This window comes from Callithrix jacchus, chromosome 2, assembly GCF_049354715.1.
Source record: "Callithrix jacchus isolate 240 chromosome 2, calJac240_pri, whole genome shotgun sequence".
Classification (NCBI taxonomy): Eukaryota; Metazoa; Chordata; class Mammalia; order Primates; family Cebidae; genus Callithrix; species Callithrix jacchus.
This window is the reverse complement of record NC_133503.1, coordinates 164,421,089-164,436,055: the sequence shown is the minus strand read 5'-3', so window position 1 is coordinate 164,436,055 and position 14,967 is coordinate 164,421,089. Positions and strand designations below refer to the sequence as shown.

Below are 14,967 nucleotides of genomic sequence, written 5' to 3'. Positions count from 1 at the left end.
TAATCTTAAAAATATCTTTTAGAGGCATCCATTTTTTTCAGTTATTAACATGAATTGACACCATTAAATTCCTAGGACCCTCAGTTCTTTGAGGATGGACTAGATGGCTGGTATCATCACTAACAAATGTGTCTTGAGCTTTATGAAATTTATGTTCATAAATAAAGTTTATATTTTATATTTTAAATTCCAGTTCCCTGTGAACTTTTTGAAGTCCCCTTATGTACATTTAATCTTCTCAAGTAGTAGAATGGGAACGGCAAGCCTTAGAGAGAATCTTTTATATCCAACATGGCCACCCAAACAACTGGTTCCTGTGGTAGTCTCAAGGCCCTCACATTTCACTGTGATGTGCAGGAAACTGGCAGGGGTTTCCTAAAGCCTCAAGAAGGTAAGGGAGTCTTGAGAAAGAGCGGTAGACAAAAAAGGGCATGGCCTCTTTGTGAGGAAGATTCAAAGGATATGGGTCTAATAATCTGACCTTTTTCCTCTGGCTGCCTTTGGTATTTTTTCCTTCATTTCAACCCTAGTGAATCTAATGATTATGTGCCTTGGGGTTGCTCTTCTTGAGGAATATCTTTGTGCTGTTCTCTGTATTTCCTGGACTTGAATATTGGCCTGCCTTGCCAGGCTGGGGAAGTTTTCCTGGATAATATCCTGAAGAGTGTTTTCCATCTTGGATTCATTCTCTCTATCACATTCAAGTATACCTATTGAAAGTAGATTAGGTCTTTTCACATAGTCCCATATTTCTTGAAGACTTTGTTTATTTCTTTTTACTCCTTTTTTTTTTTTCTAATCTTGCCTTCTCATTTTATTTCATTGAGTTGATCTTCAATCTCTGATATCCTTTCTTCTGTTTTGTTGATTCAGCTATTGAAACTTGTGTATCCTTGGTGAAGTTGTCATGTTGTGTTTTTTATCTCCATCAATTCATTTATATTCCTCTCTAAGTTGTTTATTCTCATTAGCATTTTGTCAAACCTTTTTTCAAAGTTCTTAGTTTCTTTGCATTGTGTTAGAACAGGTTCTTTTAGCTCAGAGAAGGTTGTTATTACCCACCTTCTGAAGCCTGTTTCTGTTAATTCATCAGACTCATTATCCAACCAGCCTTATTCCCTTGCTGGTGAGGAGATGTGATCCCTTGGAGGAGGAGAGGTGTTCTGGTTTTGCTTTCATCCTTTTTGCACTGGTTTCTTCCCATCTTTGTGGTTGGTGGCTTTCAGATGGGATCTCTGGACATCCTTTTGGTTGATGATGAAGTTATTTCTTTCTGTGTCTTAGTTTTTCTTCTAACAGGCCCTTCTGCTGTAGGACTGCTGGAGGTCCACTCCAGACCTTGCCTGCCTGGGGGTCACCCTCAGCAGCTGCAGAACAGTAAGGGTTTCTGCCAGTTTCTTCTTCTGTTATCTTCGTCCCAGAAGGATACCCACCAGATATCAGCCTGAGCTCTCCTTTATGAGGTGTCTCTGGATATACAGGGGTTGGGGAACTGCTTGAGGAGAGAGTCTGTCCCTTATAGGAGCTCAAGTCCTGAGCTGTGAGCGCCATTGTTCTGTTCAGAGCTGCTGGGCAGATACATTTAAGTCTGCTGCAGTGGAACTCATAACTGCCTTTTTTTCCCCCAGGAGCTCTGTACTGGGAATGTGGGGCTTTATTTGTAAGTTCCTGTCATGCTTCTGCCTTTTTTCAGAGATGCCCTGCACAGCAAGGAGGTAGCCTAGTCACAGTCTTCCAGCAGAGGTGTTGCTGAGCTGTTGTGGGCTCTGCCCAGCTGCTGTGTGAACTTTCTTTCAGTTTTGTTTATAGGGGTATAGTTAGAACTACCTTGGTAATCACAGTCTGCCTCAGTAATGGTGGACTGCCTCTGTAATGGCAGACTGCCTCGTTAATGGCAGACTGCCTGGGTAATGGTGGACTGCCTTGATAATGGTGGACTGCCTCAGTAATGGCAGACTGCCTGGTAGTGGTGAACTGCCTCAGTAATGGCAGGCGCCCTTCCCCCCACAGATCTGGACCATCCCAGGTCCAGCTGTATTTGCTGTGAAACTCTCAATCTAGAGCATTTCAGATTGCTGTTCTTTGTGGAGGTGGCTCCCTGTTTCAGCCCCCACTTTTTTTTCAGTTGAACGGCGATTCTGTCTCCCAGGCATTCCAGGTGACAATTGAAATGGCACCCAGATTTGTGTGAGTTTTTGTATGGGGACCCGCTATGCTGGCTGAAACAGCCGCACTGGAGACACATGGTACTTTTTGCCCAGGAATCTCCTGGTCTGTGGGCAGTAAAATTTATTTTGGAAATGCAGTGATCACTCACCCTCTGCATTTTTGCTGGAAACTGCAATCCAGAGCTGTTCCTGTTCAACCATCTTGGATCATCCTTAATTAATTCTTATATTAAACCATTTTATCTCTGAGTTCTTGATTTATTGAACTCATACTCATTAAATTATTCTACTGCATGATAAGCTGATATAGAATCTGAATTCATATTTTGGTTAATATTGCCAGATTATTTGTTTTGCATGCTATATGCCTTTTTGCCCTCTTTTTCTTTTTTTGTGCAGTTGTCAAGCTAGTTCTTTCATTTGGCTTGTGCATAACAATATCATGTATATGTAGACCATCTATCTTTTCTGATACTGTATTTAAAATTATTTATTATTATAGTAAATATTATATTTTATTATTTATTTATTGTTTTTTTTTGTGTATGTGTGTTTTCCCCATGAGAAGGTAGGCTTCAAATTTGGGAATTTATGTGATTCTGCTTCCTTTTAATCTGAGCAGTCAGGCAAAATAAGGAAATAGAATTTTACTGAGAGGAAGGAGTTATTTATAATGGCAAGGCATAGGAGAGAGCCTGACTTGTTTAGGAGGCTGCATGAAGTTTAGCTATGCAGAGAAGGACAGGAACTTACGCTTAAGGCCAAATGGAACCATGACCTGTTCCAAGTATGAAGGTTTCATGAATCAGGTTTTCCATAGAGAAGATTCCTCTCATAAAAATGTGTAGAATAGACTGGAATAAACCAGACTAGAGGCAGGGAGACCATCTAGGGGGCTTCTGAAATAATCCAGGTTGGAAATAATGAATGAAAGGTTTGCCTTCCATGGAAAGTTTTATATCCATGGAAATAAAAAGATTAAGACAACTTGCAGAGACATTCAGGAGGTGGAATGAATTGTGCATACTTACTTATTAGATATAGAAGCTAGAAAGAGGGTAGAATCAAAGACAACAGCCAGGTTTCTGGCTTGATTGACTTAGTTGATGGTGATGCCATTATCAAGGCTGGGACTGCTGAAGGAGAAGAAAGGTGAAAGGAGCCAACCACTGCTGGTCACTCTACAAGGCTTCTTGTAAACATCATGTCACTTAGTTTTCACAACAGTCCTATTAGGCTATAAAGTAAAGGCTATTCGATATGAACAAGAACCAACAGCAGCAGCGAGAGAATACGTGAAGCATTGCTACCTAGAGACATTCCAGTAGAGATGTTTAGTGGACAGTAGGTGTCTGGAGTTCAGAAGGGATATCTGGGTTGGGGATTGGGATAGAAAAGTGAAAGCCTATTGGGGTTGAAGATTTGGATAGAAAGTGAAAGCAGTGGCTAAAATTGGGAAGCAGTAAGATCATTCTGCAAAACATAACTTGTATCTTCTATTTTTGCATGGATTTTCTTTCTCACTCTTTCCATTTGCCAGAGTCTTCAGCCATTTTTTAATGCATGGCCCCAAAATAATTCTCTTTACAAAATCTGATGTATTTAGATCTCAGGATTTTCTTCTGCCTGTTTTCTTCTGCCCAAAATTATTCTCTTCACAAAATCTGATGTATTTCAATCTCAGGATTTTCTTCTGCCCATTTTCTTCTTATAGCCTTTTAGAAAATATACCTCTCTTAGACCTTTGTCAATCTGTGTTTTAAATGGATGTTTATGTTTCTTTACCTTGTAAGGTTCTGTTTCACACCCATATGCACTTCACAATTCCTAATATTGAGTTCTGTCCATGGGTAAAATTAGTAAATTATGTATTGAGCAACCTAAGTAGGAGATAAAGAAAACCTTAACAATTTCCTTTTTTAGGTAATGCTAATGGTATTTTATTTGCATCTCCTCCCCCAACACACAGGGTTCTGAGGCATAGAAATGAAATGAATGAAAAGCTAAAAATAGCATAGTCATGTCCAATATGGTCTGTAAATGACAGCCAGGCTCAGGGCACACTGGATAAGCTGCTAAGAGAGGGTACTGTTACCTTCATGTTTCTCTGAAAGCTTGTTGGTGGTACACCTATGTTCCACTTTTGTTTTCTTAACAAATAAAACACGTTTCTTTGTTTCAATCCGGACACAGTGTTGGCTTTCTTCCTGGGTTAAACCTGGGAAGTGAAGTACAAACAAAAACCACTGAGAATGCGCCATTGACAATTCAAAGAGGGACATGATGCTCTGGTCACTTCGGAGCTACAGATACTTTATATTAGCCCCTCTCTTCCCCAATCCCCATAAACTACATATTCAGTCCTGCATGGGCCCAGAGATGGTTCTGAACAGAAGAGTATGTCTGAGTGTCCATTATCTCTCCCTTTAACACTGACCCTCAGAAGCACATATGAGCCAGTGTGGCTCATCACCTGGGGATGGTGATGGCCTGTCCCTGTTGCCTGCCCTTTGCTGCCACTCAACATGATGGAGCTCTAAGCTTTTCCTTTCTATTGGCCATTGTACTGTGTAGTCCTGCAAATGGAGAGACTACGACATATCTGATCTGTTCTCCATTCTAAGACCTACTTTCTGGGCCACTGCTGATTCTGTGAGAACTGAGTCCACTTCAATTGCTTCCCTGTGTGTCATCTAAAATGCAGATCTTCTTGGCCACGTTTCTTCCTGTAACAGTCATTCTCATACCTCTCTAGGCTTCTTCTCCCTTACTCAGCTACTCACTCAGCCCCTACCTCCAAATCCCTTTTTTGTATCTCAGAAATTCTGACTTCCTGATCTCTGAATTATTTTCAAACTCCTCCCTGGCTATTCTGTGTCCCCATGTTAATTCAAGACTGCACTTGATACTGTTCTCACTGTTATCTCCAACAGAAGTTGATACTGCCATTTTCTCACCCCATTCATGTATGGGAGCTGGGATTGATATCTTCCTAGTTTCTCACTGGTGCTTTCATTGGATGACTCCCCATGGTCTTATAACTTGTGAAAACCTTGATACTCTAGGCTCAGACCACCTGGTTTTAATACCTTTAGTCCTCATTGTTCTCCTTTTCTAAACTCTCTAGCATCATCTGTTGAAGATACGGGCATCTGAACCACTCCCACTCACCACAGTCCTATGATCATTCTCAATGGCCTCAAAATCTGTGTGTTAGTGGAAGAGTGTAGGGGAACAGATCTAGTATCTTTGTAGGCTGAATTAGTATTATCTGGGGTATTTTGAGGGAAATCAACATTTTTTTTTTCTTAACAGCTTCCAAGCCACCTGACTCACTGCTGGAAACATCAAAACTAAAATCCAGGTCTTTTGATGTTTAGTTAAAATTTGCCTTGCAGAATACGAGCACATGAGAGACAGAGCTATTAATATCAGCTCTTAAGCACCTAAAAGAAAAGTGGGTTATCAAATACTAGTATTTGGGGTTGCGGGTCATAATAGGCAGGGATGGGTGTTTTCAGAGCTTGAGGTTATGATTCAGTGTGATGATGAAATGGAAATTTGGAGGCATAGATCAGTAAGAAACGAGGCTGGGTACGTGTGAACTGGGTCTGTCTACCTCATTATTTGGTGACAGTTTGATACATTTGAAGAGATGCATTGTTAGTTGGAAGTAAAAAATTCTTGGTTTGAAGCCCTCATGTTTAGTTTGCATCTTCAATTATAACAAAAAGATAATTGTTTCAATCTGGTTGAATAAATATGGTTCATTTTGCTTCTGGTAGGATTGTTTTTATAAGTGGGTTAGTCAAATATTTAGGCCATACTGGGAATGTAATGCATTTATATATGCCTAATTCCCATTCTTTTCTTATTCATTCATTAGGCTATTATTTATAAGTAATAATTAAATTGTATGTGTTCAGTTAATTAACTATAACATAGTAAATTAGCTATAAGCTTAATTTCATTTTGGAGGGCTATAGGTGAATCTTTGAAGATTTGAATGATGAATATTTTTATGACATTGGACATGCAGTGATTAAAATATCTGGACTTTATCAATGAATTTCTGTGCAACCCTTTTTTCCCCTGCAGTATGTCCAGTTTTTTGCTGCTGGACCTCTATCTACATTAACTAAGAAACTACTTGATACTGCAGTACCTGCCTGACCTCTTAAACCTGAGTGTTCCTCTGCTGTGTGGCGTAGGAATCAGTATTTCAGTAATGTCTTTATCTACTCTGATGCGCAAAAGTCAAGTGTTAGTTGAAAATGTCATATTAATAAGTAGCGTGGTGAATAATTTTTAACACCAATTCAGAGTAGAAGATGACTTCCCAACAAAAGGAGTTTAAGATTGCCCTTTGGCATATTATGATATTTTTATTGTTTGATGTTTTCACTGTGTTTATGAAACTCTTTCCCACAGCATACTGAAGCAATGTCAACTTTTATTTAAGGTTTTAACTTGACTATGGAACATTGAACAATAGAGAAATAAATCAAGGGATGCAAATAAAAGGCAGTTTAATTTTGTTTTTTTTTTTTTTCTTGAGGGAAATAAAGTACCATGAAATATTCAGTTATTTTTCAAAATTAATGACAAGGGATATAATTCTTATTGAATAAAGCATAGAAAAAATTAAATCTATACTTCAGTTTCATGCTATGATGAGGCAAAGGGAGAGAGAATAGAAGGAGAGAAAAGGGAAGAGGCCAGAATATATATTTATCTAGAGAGCTGGAGAAGCCAGGTAAGCACATGAACTGGAGAATATCATTTTCTTGAGAAGTCGTTTCTGTCAGATTGTGCTTCATTTTAACCACAATTAAAATTTTACAGATATATTATTACATATAAACTTACTGAATATAAGAATATCAAATACATCTTATTGAGAGCTTGTCTGGAGGTTCTAGCAGAAGAGTGCAGCTACTTGTATACCCTTGACTGAAGACCAGTCCTCCTTTATTGGGGATGGTCGTCTTTGACCAAGTGTGCAGTTTCTGGAGGGACACCCAGGAGGTGGTGAGGGAGGAAGGGGACACCCACCTAGCCAGCCAGATCAGCCGAATCAACTCTGGCAAACAGTGAAGTGACAGATGTCACAGCCAGAATGTCCTTACATCCAGAATACATCTTATTGAATATATATACACATACACATGCACAAGGAGACACACTGTCAATACATATATACAGTGTATGCATGTGTGCGCATATTGTGTGTGTGCATGCATACATAGATATACATAGGTATTTATTTTGAATTTCCTATCACATCCCAAACGCCTTTTCTTTTCTTCATTATATGTAACTGTCAGTCTCTACCTCTACAGAGAAAGAGATGGAATGTGAGAATGTTTCAGTAGGAAAGTAGAGCTCATCACTCTTCGTTTTGGTTATGGGGCTTTAACTCTTGAAAGGATGAATAGTTGATTAAAGATTCACCCAGTTCTTAACTGACCTTTAAGCATTTAGGGGCTCCACATGCGTGAGGATTTATACTCATCAAGTGGGAAATTATTGTCTCAGTTATAGCAGCAGTGACCAGAATAATTCATCTGAGGGTGAGACAAAACCAAGTCAAAGACCAGAGATTTCCCCTAACTATTTCTGCTCAGCATTGGTGTTGATACTATTTGAAGTAGTAGAAGACATCCAATTCATCATGCAAGAATTTCTCTGGTGGAAAGGATAACTGAAAGGAAATATAAGGCATGCAGGCAGCGTGGAAAGCCTACAATAACGCAAACCTTTTGAATTTAGTTTCGGGTTTCATCACCAGTAGGGGCTTATGGCGCCCACTCTAGCTTAGTCCTTTGTCAAGTTTCCAATTTTTCTTTCATCATAGGTTTCATCTTGGCTTTTAGTTAAAATTATTACAAGAAAAAGATTGCTATTTAATTTGCTATAAATTATTGCTCTGTGAAATGATTCCCTATAAAAATACTATTCATAAATTATCTTTTAGAACTTAGTGCCAGTACAAACTTTGTTTCCCTTGAGATACTGGCATGCATCTTCCTTTTTGGGTAACCACTACTGTGTAAGCTTATGATGTTCCCAGATGCCAGGAAATTTAGAGACAAGTGTGATGCATAAAATCACAGACGTTAAGCCCACTTATTTTTCTTTATATTTGGTCTTAGTTTTCTATTTTCATTTTATTTATTTGAATGTATGTATACATATGTTAATCATTCTTTATATCATTTTGGAAATAAAGCAGGATCTAAAGTCAAAGAAAAATAATTAATATAGTAAGAGAAAAAAATGTATTGCATGCTATCATATCAGTTTAAAGGGTGAGGACTGAAAAAAGTTACCTGAATTCTTTAGTTCCTCGCTGCTAAACTGATAGAGGAGGTCATACACACCCCCCAGGGAGCCAGAGGTGAAATAATGAGTCCCAAAGTCATCAAATATTCGGCTGTACAAAGCAGAGTTGTATTCTAAAGGCAGATGGTTAAGTGCTTTCAAAAAGACATCAGAAAGGTGCAGATCTTCAGTTTTCATTGTGAAATTTAAGACTTTCATCACTTTATGGATCCTAATGAAACTAGAATCCTAAATGGAAGAAAAAAGTAAAAAAAAAAAAAAGATGATTAAAGATAATGAAAGTTTGAAGTCCCACGCATTTAAATGTCATTGATTTATCATTAGGTTCATTCCCTCCATAGTATTACAACAACTCTCACTCTCTATTGCATGTTCTTACATACAAAATTATAATTTTTATTTTACTTTCCAATGCCAATGTTCAACATCAAAACAGATAAGATTGTCTCAATAATGTAAAAGATTGCTATTTAATTTGCTATAAATTATTGCTCTATGAAATTATCTCTTATAAAAATGCTATTCCTAAATTATCTTTTAGAACTTAGTGCCAGTACAAACTTTGTTTCCCTTGAGATACTGGCATGCATCTTCCTTTTTGGGTAACCACTACTGTGTAAGCTGATGATGTTCCCAGATGTCAGGAAATTTAGCGACAAGTGTGATGCATAAAATCACAGAGGTTAAGCTCACTTATTTTTCTTTATTTTTTGGTCTTAGTTTTCTATTTTCGTTTTATTTATTTTAATATGTATTTTTAAAATCATTCTTCATATCGTTTAAGGATCTAAATAAAGTCAAAGAAGAATAATTAAAATAATATAATAAGAGATAAAGTGTATTGCATGCTATCATACCAGTTAAGAAAGGGGGCATGTGTTCTCTAAGAAGGAAAAAAAATCAATTATCACAAAAGTCAGCTTGCTCTCTTGATTGTCAATCATGGCTGCATTTCTACTGAGTTTTTATTTAGAATGCTTGCTAATGTGAAAAGTTGAAAAACGATTGTTTGCATATTGAACTGGAAGTTATGTAATTGAGATGGAGGTTATACAACTGAGATTCAAGTTATAGCTTTATCACTAACTGGAAACAGCGTTTGATTCTCTAGAATTCAGTTGTCAAATGATAAGATGAGGGCTTGCACCTGGAAACATTTCACACCTCCTTTCAACTCCAAAGTGCTGATTCTAAATTACTTAGGGGGTGAACTTAAGTAAAATTATTTATATTCTCTCTCCTTCACCCATATGCAGAAATATATGAGATTTTTTTTTTGTTTACAAACCTATTTATTATTTCGTTTTATGTCAGATTAATTTAGAATTAGCTGGTCAATATTATGCTTAAAATATCATTTCCTCAGATTATCTTTCTATATAGCCAATGAAGTTTATAAGTTTTTATGTATATTGTTGAAAAATTTTTTTACATAATCTGATCTCTCAATTTAAATAAATTATAATAATGGCAACGGAGTAAGAACCATATTTTCACAAAATAACTATTGTAACTGTTAATTATTAACCATATTCCTATTTGCTATAATTATGGCACAAGATGACTGCTGATACGAAAGAAAAAAAAAATCCCCCAAACTGAAAAAGAATCAGCATTAATCTCCCTTCTTTCTTTCCTTTTCCCTGTCCCTCTCTTCCTTCATTCTACCTTCTGGACTTTTATACATTTATTGCCTAGCTGTCTTAGATGCTATAGAAACAGAAGTGAAGAAGGCGGACAAAGTTCATGCCTTTGTGGAAATTCCGTTTTAGTAAGTTCTCATTAATTCTATTTTTAACTATAATACTTGAATTTTGTCATAGAACCATAGTTTTCAAAAGTTGGAGAGCCCTTGTGCTTTCAGTAAGAAGCACACTCATTCCCCGAGTATCTGAAGTGCCCGTTCTGGAAGGTTCAATATTTCCAGGATGCTTTAAAGTCTCAGTCACGGAAAATACAAGTTAAACTTTGGTAGCTCAACTTAGCACAATTACCTCCATGGTGTTCTGCTTGCTGGTTCATGATAACTGAAACTGGCTATTTTAGAGTAAAAAAATATGTTAGTATAGGTTATTAAACCACATATAATCTATTTCAATAATGTGTGAGGTCTTGCTTTATTTTAATAATGTTTTTGTGATTTCAGTGTTGTAAAGTATGTCAGGAAAGTAGTGAATCTTACTGAGTTAACTGATATTTTGCTTGGAAACAGACTGTTTGCTCAACAAATGTCTAGTTTGATCTGTGATTGACAAAACAACTAAAGCATTATGCTCTACTGAAAGGCTTGGATTGATTTTCAATGTTGTGGTATATTGTTTTCTCTACTTGAAGACTAAGAGAAGCTGCAGTAGCATTTTCTTTTTTCTTTTTCTTTTCTTTCTTTTTTTTTTTAGATGGAGTTTTACTCCGTCACCCAGGCTGGAGTGCAGTGGCACCATCTCAGCTCATTGCAACCTCTGCTTCCCAGGTTATAGCGATTTTCCTGCCTCAGCCTCCCGAGTAGCTGGTACTACAGGCACCCACCACCATGTCTGGCTAATTTTTGTATTTTTATTTGCCCAGAAAGAGACTAGAATATCTAGTTTTTTTAGGATCTATAAATAATTTTTACCATGTTGGCCAGGCTGGTCTCGAATTCCTGACCTCAGATGATCCACCTACCTCAGCTTCCCAAAGTGCTGGGATTACAGGTGTGAGCCACCATGCCCAACCTCATTTTCTATTTAGATTGAAATTCCTTAATTCTGTTCACACCTAATCAAAGATGGCAGTAATGATGTTGGATTGAACTGCATGAGGCTAACAATTTTGTAAACCAAAATGGTCGAATAACAGTAGTTTCATATGTTCCAATCCGATATTGTGAATAGCTCTAAATTTTTTCACTTTGGGACAGACTATTAGAGGATCAAACAATAGCTGTTTATCTACATATAAGGGTTTTACAAATGTTCTCTAGCATGTTTGAAATACATATAAATCACATATGTGAAGCAAGATGTAGGACTATACCTGTAACTCATTCAAACAGTCCATCTCCTTTCATCTTTGACTATGTTTATAAGCAGTTATTTCCAATCCTGCATGCTATATTATACTGAGCTAGGGAGCTAAAAATAAAAAAGGCCATATTCCCATGCCCAATTCCAGATATTCTGAATCAGTAATTTAATGAGAGGCCTAGAGATGTATATTTTTACTTACAAGAAATTCTGATACTATCTTGTCTTACAAATATAATTTGTTAGGTTTGGAGAGCACTGTAGGACCCATAGCCCATTCTAAACTGAGGTAATAATATAAAAAATATATATATATATATATGGTATATATAAAATGAATATATATATTATGTATAAATAAAATGAATCTATTTCATTGTCATTTTTACATGTCCATATCACCAGACCAGTGTTCTTCTGTAATTTGCTAAAATTATGAATAAATAAATAAATGAATAAAGGGTCAAATATCTTGAAGTAAAATGCAATAGGATTGCCTATTTAATAAACGGTGTTGGGAAAACAGGCTAGCCATATGCAGAAAGCAAAAACGGGATCCCTTCCTTACACCTCATATATGAATTAACTCAAGATGAATTAAAGATTTAAATGTAAGACCTAAAACCATAAAAACCCTATAAGAAAACCTAGGCAATACCATTCAGGACATAGGCATAGGTAAGGACTTCATGACTAAAACACCAAGAGCAATGGCAACAAAAACCAAAACAGACAAATCGTATTTAATTAAACTTAAGAGCTCTGCACAGCAAAGGAAACTATAATTATAGTAAACAGGCAACCTACAGAATAGGAGAAAATGTTTGCAATCTATCCATCTGACAAAGGGCAAATATCCAGAATATACAAAAAACTTAAACAGATCTACAAGAAAAAAAACAACCCCATCAAAAAGTGGGCAAAGGATATGAACAGACACTTCTCAAAAGGAGACATGTATGTGGCCAATAAATACATGAAAAAGAGCTCATCATCGTTGGTTATTAGAGAAATGCAAATCAAAACTACAATGATACCATCTCACGCCAGTTAGAATGGTGATCATTAAAAAAACAGGAGACATCAGATGCTGTAGAGGATGTGGAGAAATAGGAACACTTTTACACTGTTAGTGGGTGTGTAAATTAGTTCAACCATTGTGGAAGCCAGCGTGGCAATTCCTCAAGAATCTAGAACTAGAAATACCATTTGACCCAGCAATACCACTACTGGGTAATATACCCAAAGAATAACAAATCATTCTACTGTAAAGACACATGCAGACATGCGTTTATTGCAGCACTGTTCACAATAACAACAACTTGGAACCAACCCAAATGCCCATCAATGATAGAGTGGATAAAGAAAATGTGGCATATATACACCATGGAATACTATGCAGCCAAAAAAGGATGAGTTCATGTCTTTGCAGGGACATGGATGAAGCTGGAAACTGTCATTCTCAGCAAACTAACACAAGAGCAGAAAACCAAACACTGCTTATTCTCACTCATAAGCAGTTGTTGAAAAATGAGAACACATGCACAGAGGGAGGGGAATATCACACACCGGGTCTTGTGGGGGTTGAGATACTAGGAGAGGGATAGCATTAGGAGAAATACCTAATGTAGATAATGGGCTCACGGGTACAGCAAACCACCATGGCACGTGTATAACTATGTAACAAACCTGCACGTTCTATACCTGTACCCCAGAACTTAAAGTACAATTAAAAAAAAGTAAATAAAAATCAGGCCATTCAGTACCCAACTCTGGCATTTATTTACTGTAAGATCACTGGAATTCTCTCAGCTTCTCGGACTTTAGTTAGTGCCTGCCTTATGGTAGGTATCTGATAAATGTTTGTTGAATTAAAAATGCATACATGAACTTCAATTTATTCATCTGCAAAATGATATTTAGATATTGACTCTAATAATCTAGTTCTTTTGAGGATAAATGAAATATTGGGGAAAATTGTCCATTCAGTGCTGTTGGGTCTTATATAAGTGCATAAATGTCTGTCTAAATAAAAGTAGAAGAGCAATATGATAAAGGTAGGAGCAAGCATAATATGGTGCCCTCCAGTTGCTGATTCCATTAACTCTGACATTGGTACCTCTGTCTCCTACCTCTCTAGTTCCATGATTCAGGGCTCATTCTCCTCATTCATGTCTTGGAAAAGGGCAAATGCTACTTTGGGTGGTGATTGTGATGAGCAATAGACACTATTTTAAAAAACTTTAGTAAACGTCTAAAAATTTCAGATAGAAATCTGTCTCCTAAATTGTTTAAGCACTGTGAGACATATCTAAGAGATTTAAAATTTAAATAATAAGAGAAAAAGGAACATATGAAGAATGATTAACAAGGAAAGCTGTATCTTTGTAAGTTAAAAGGGTTCCATAAGTCCCTGGCAAGATTAACAGGAAAAGTACAATACTTAGACATACCCTAAGTACAGAAAAATAATTGTAACTTTCTAAGCAGGGAAAAGAAAATAAAAAAATTTGATCTGAATGTGATTTTTCTTATATAGCAATGGAAATAAGAAGACAGTTGAATAACATCTACTATGAAGACATAATGATTATTATACAGTCAGGTATTCTTTATATTTGTTGTTCAGGGAAAAGGCAAGCAATGTTTCATATGCAAAGATTTAGAGAATATACCTTGCATATGTCCTATATGAGGAAAATACAAAAAAAAAAAAAAGGCAACCGAGTAAGAACAGGGATCTCAAGAAAAGGAAATAAGAGGAAAATAAATTGAGATGGGTAAATGTGTATGTTTAAATATAAATGTAACAAAATATTATACATTTTATATTTTATGTACGTATTTGTATGTGTACAAATATAAAGACATACAAATACATACATAAAATATAACAAAAATATAAAATATAGACTATGAACTTGAAAATTATAAGTGTTATGTGAGGAATCTTTTAGTAGAGAAGATAGGAGTTAGAATAAAATACACGCTAACATATAAAATATATAAACACACACAAAACAATCTTTAAGAATAGCTTGGAACACAAAGGTTTTTAACTATCTCACTAAAACTGTGATGTTCGAACCTCATGGTGGGAATAGAAAAGTAAATATGTTCTCAAGGACATAGAGGGGTTGGCATGTGTGGACTAGGTAGGTAAAAGATCTTTTGGGGGGTTACAGATATTATTTTATGTGATAAAAGAAAAAACATAGGCCTAATTATGCTTCCTAACTAGAGAAAAGTAACTATGAGCAACACTTAAAAGTCTGGTGGACAGTGGCTCATGCCTGTAATCCCAGCACTTTGGGAGGCTGAGGCAGGCAGGTGACCTCAAGTTGGAAGTTCGAGACCAGCTGGACCAACATAGAGAAATTCCATCTCTACTAAGAATACAAAATTAGCTGGGCATGGTGGTGCATGCCTGTAATCCCAGCTACTTAGGA

At 36.5% G+C, this 14,967-nt stretch overlaps 1 protein-coding gene across 1 annotated transcript in view; it reads right to left on the bottom strand.

Moving 5' to 3' along the window:
• C6 (complement C6) overlaps window positions 1-14,967 on the bottom strand; it is a 75,667-nt gene that overhangs the window by 35,476 nt on the left and 25,224 nt on the right. Inside the window, exons 8-9 of the mRNA XM_002745024.7 lie at window positions 8,501-8,741; window positions 4,264-4,386 (exon numbers count right to left, since the gene is read on the bottom strand). Coding sequence (XP_002745070.5) covers window positions 4,264-4,386; window positions 8,501-8,741 — 364 coding nt within the window. The remainder of the gene's footprint in view (window positions 1-4,263; window positions 4,387-8,500; window positions 8,742-14,967) is intronic.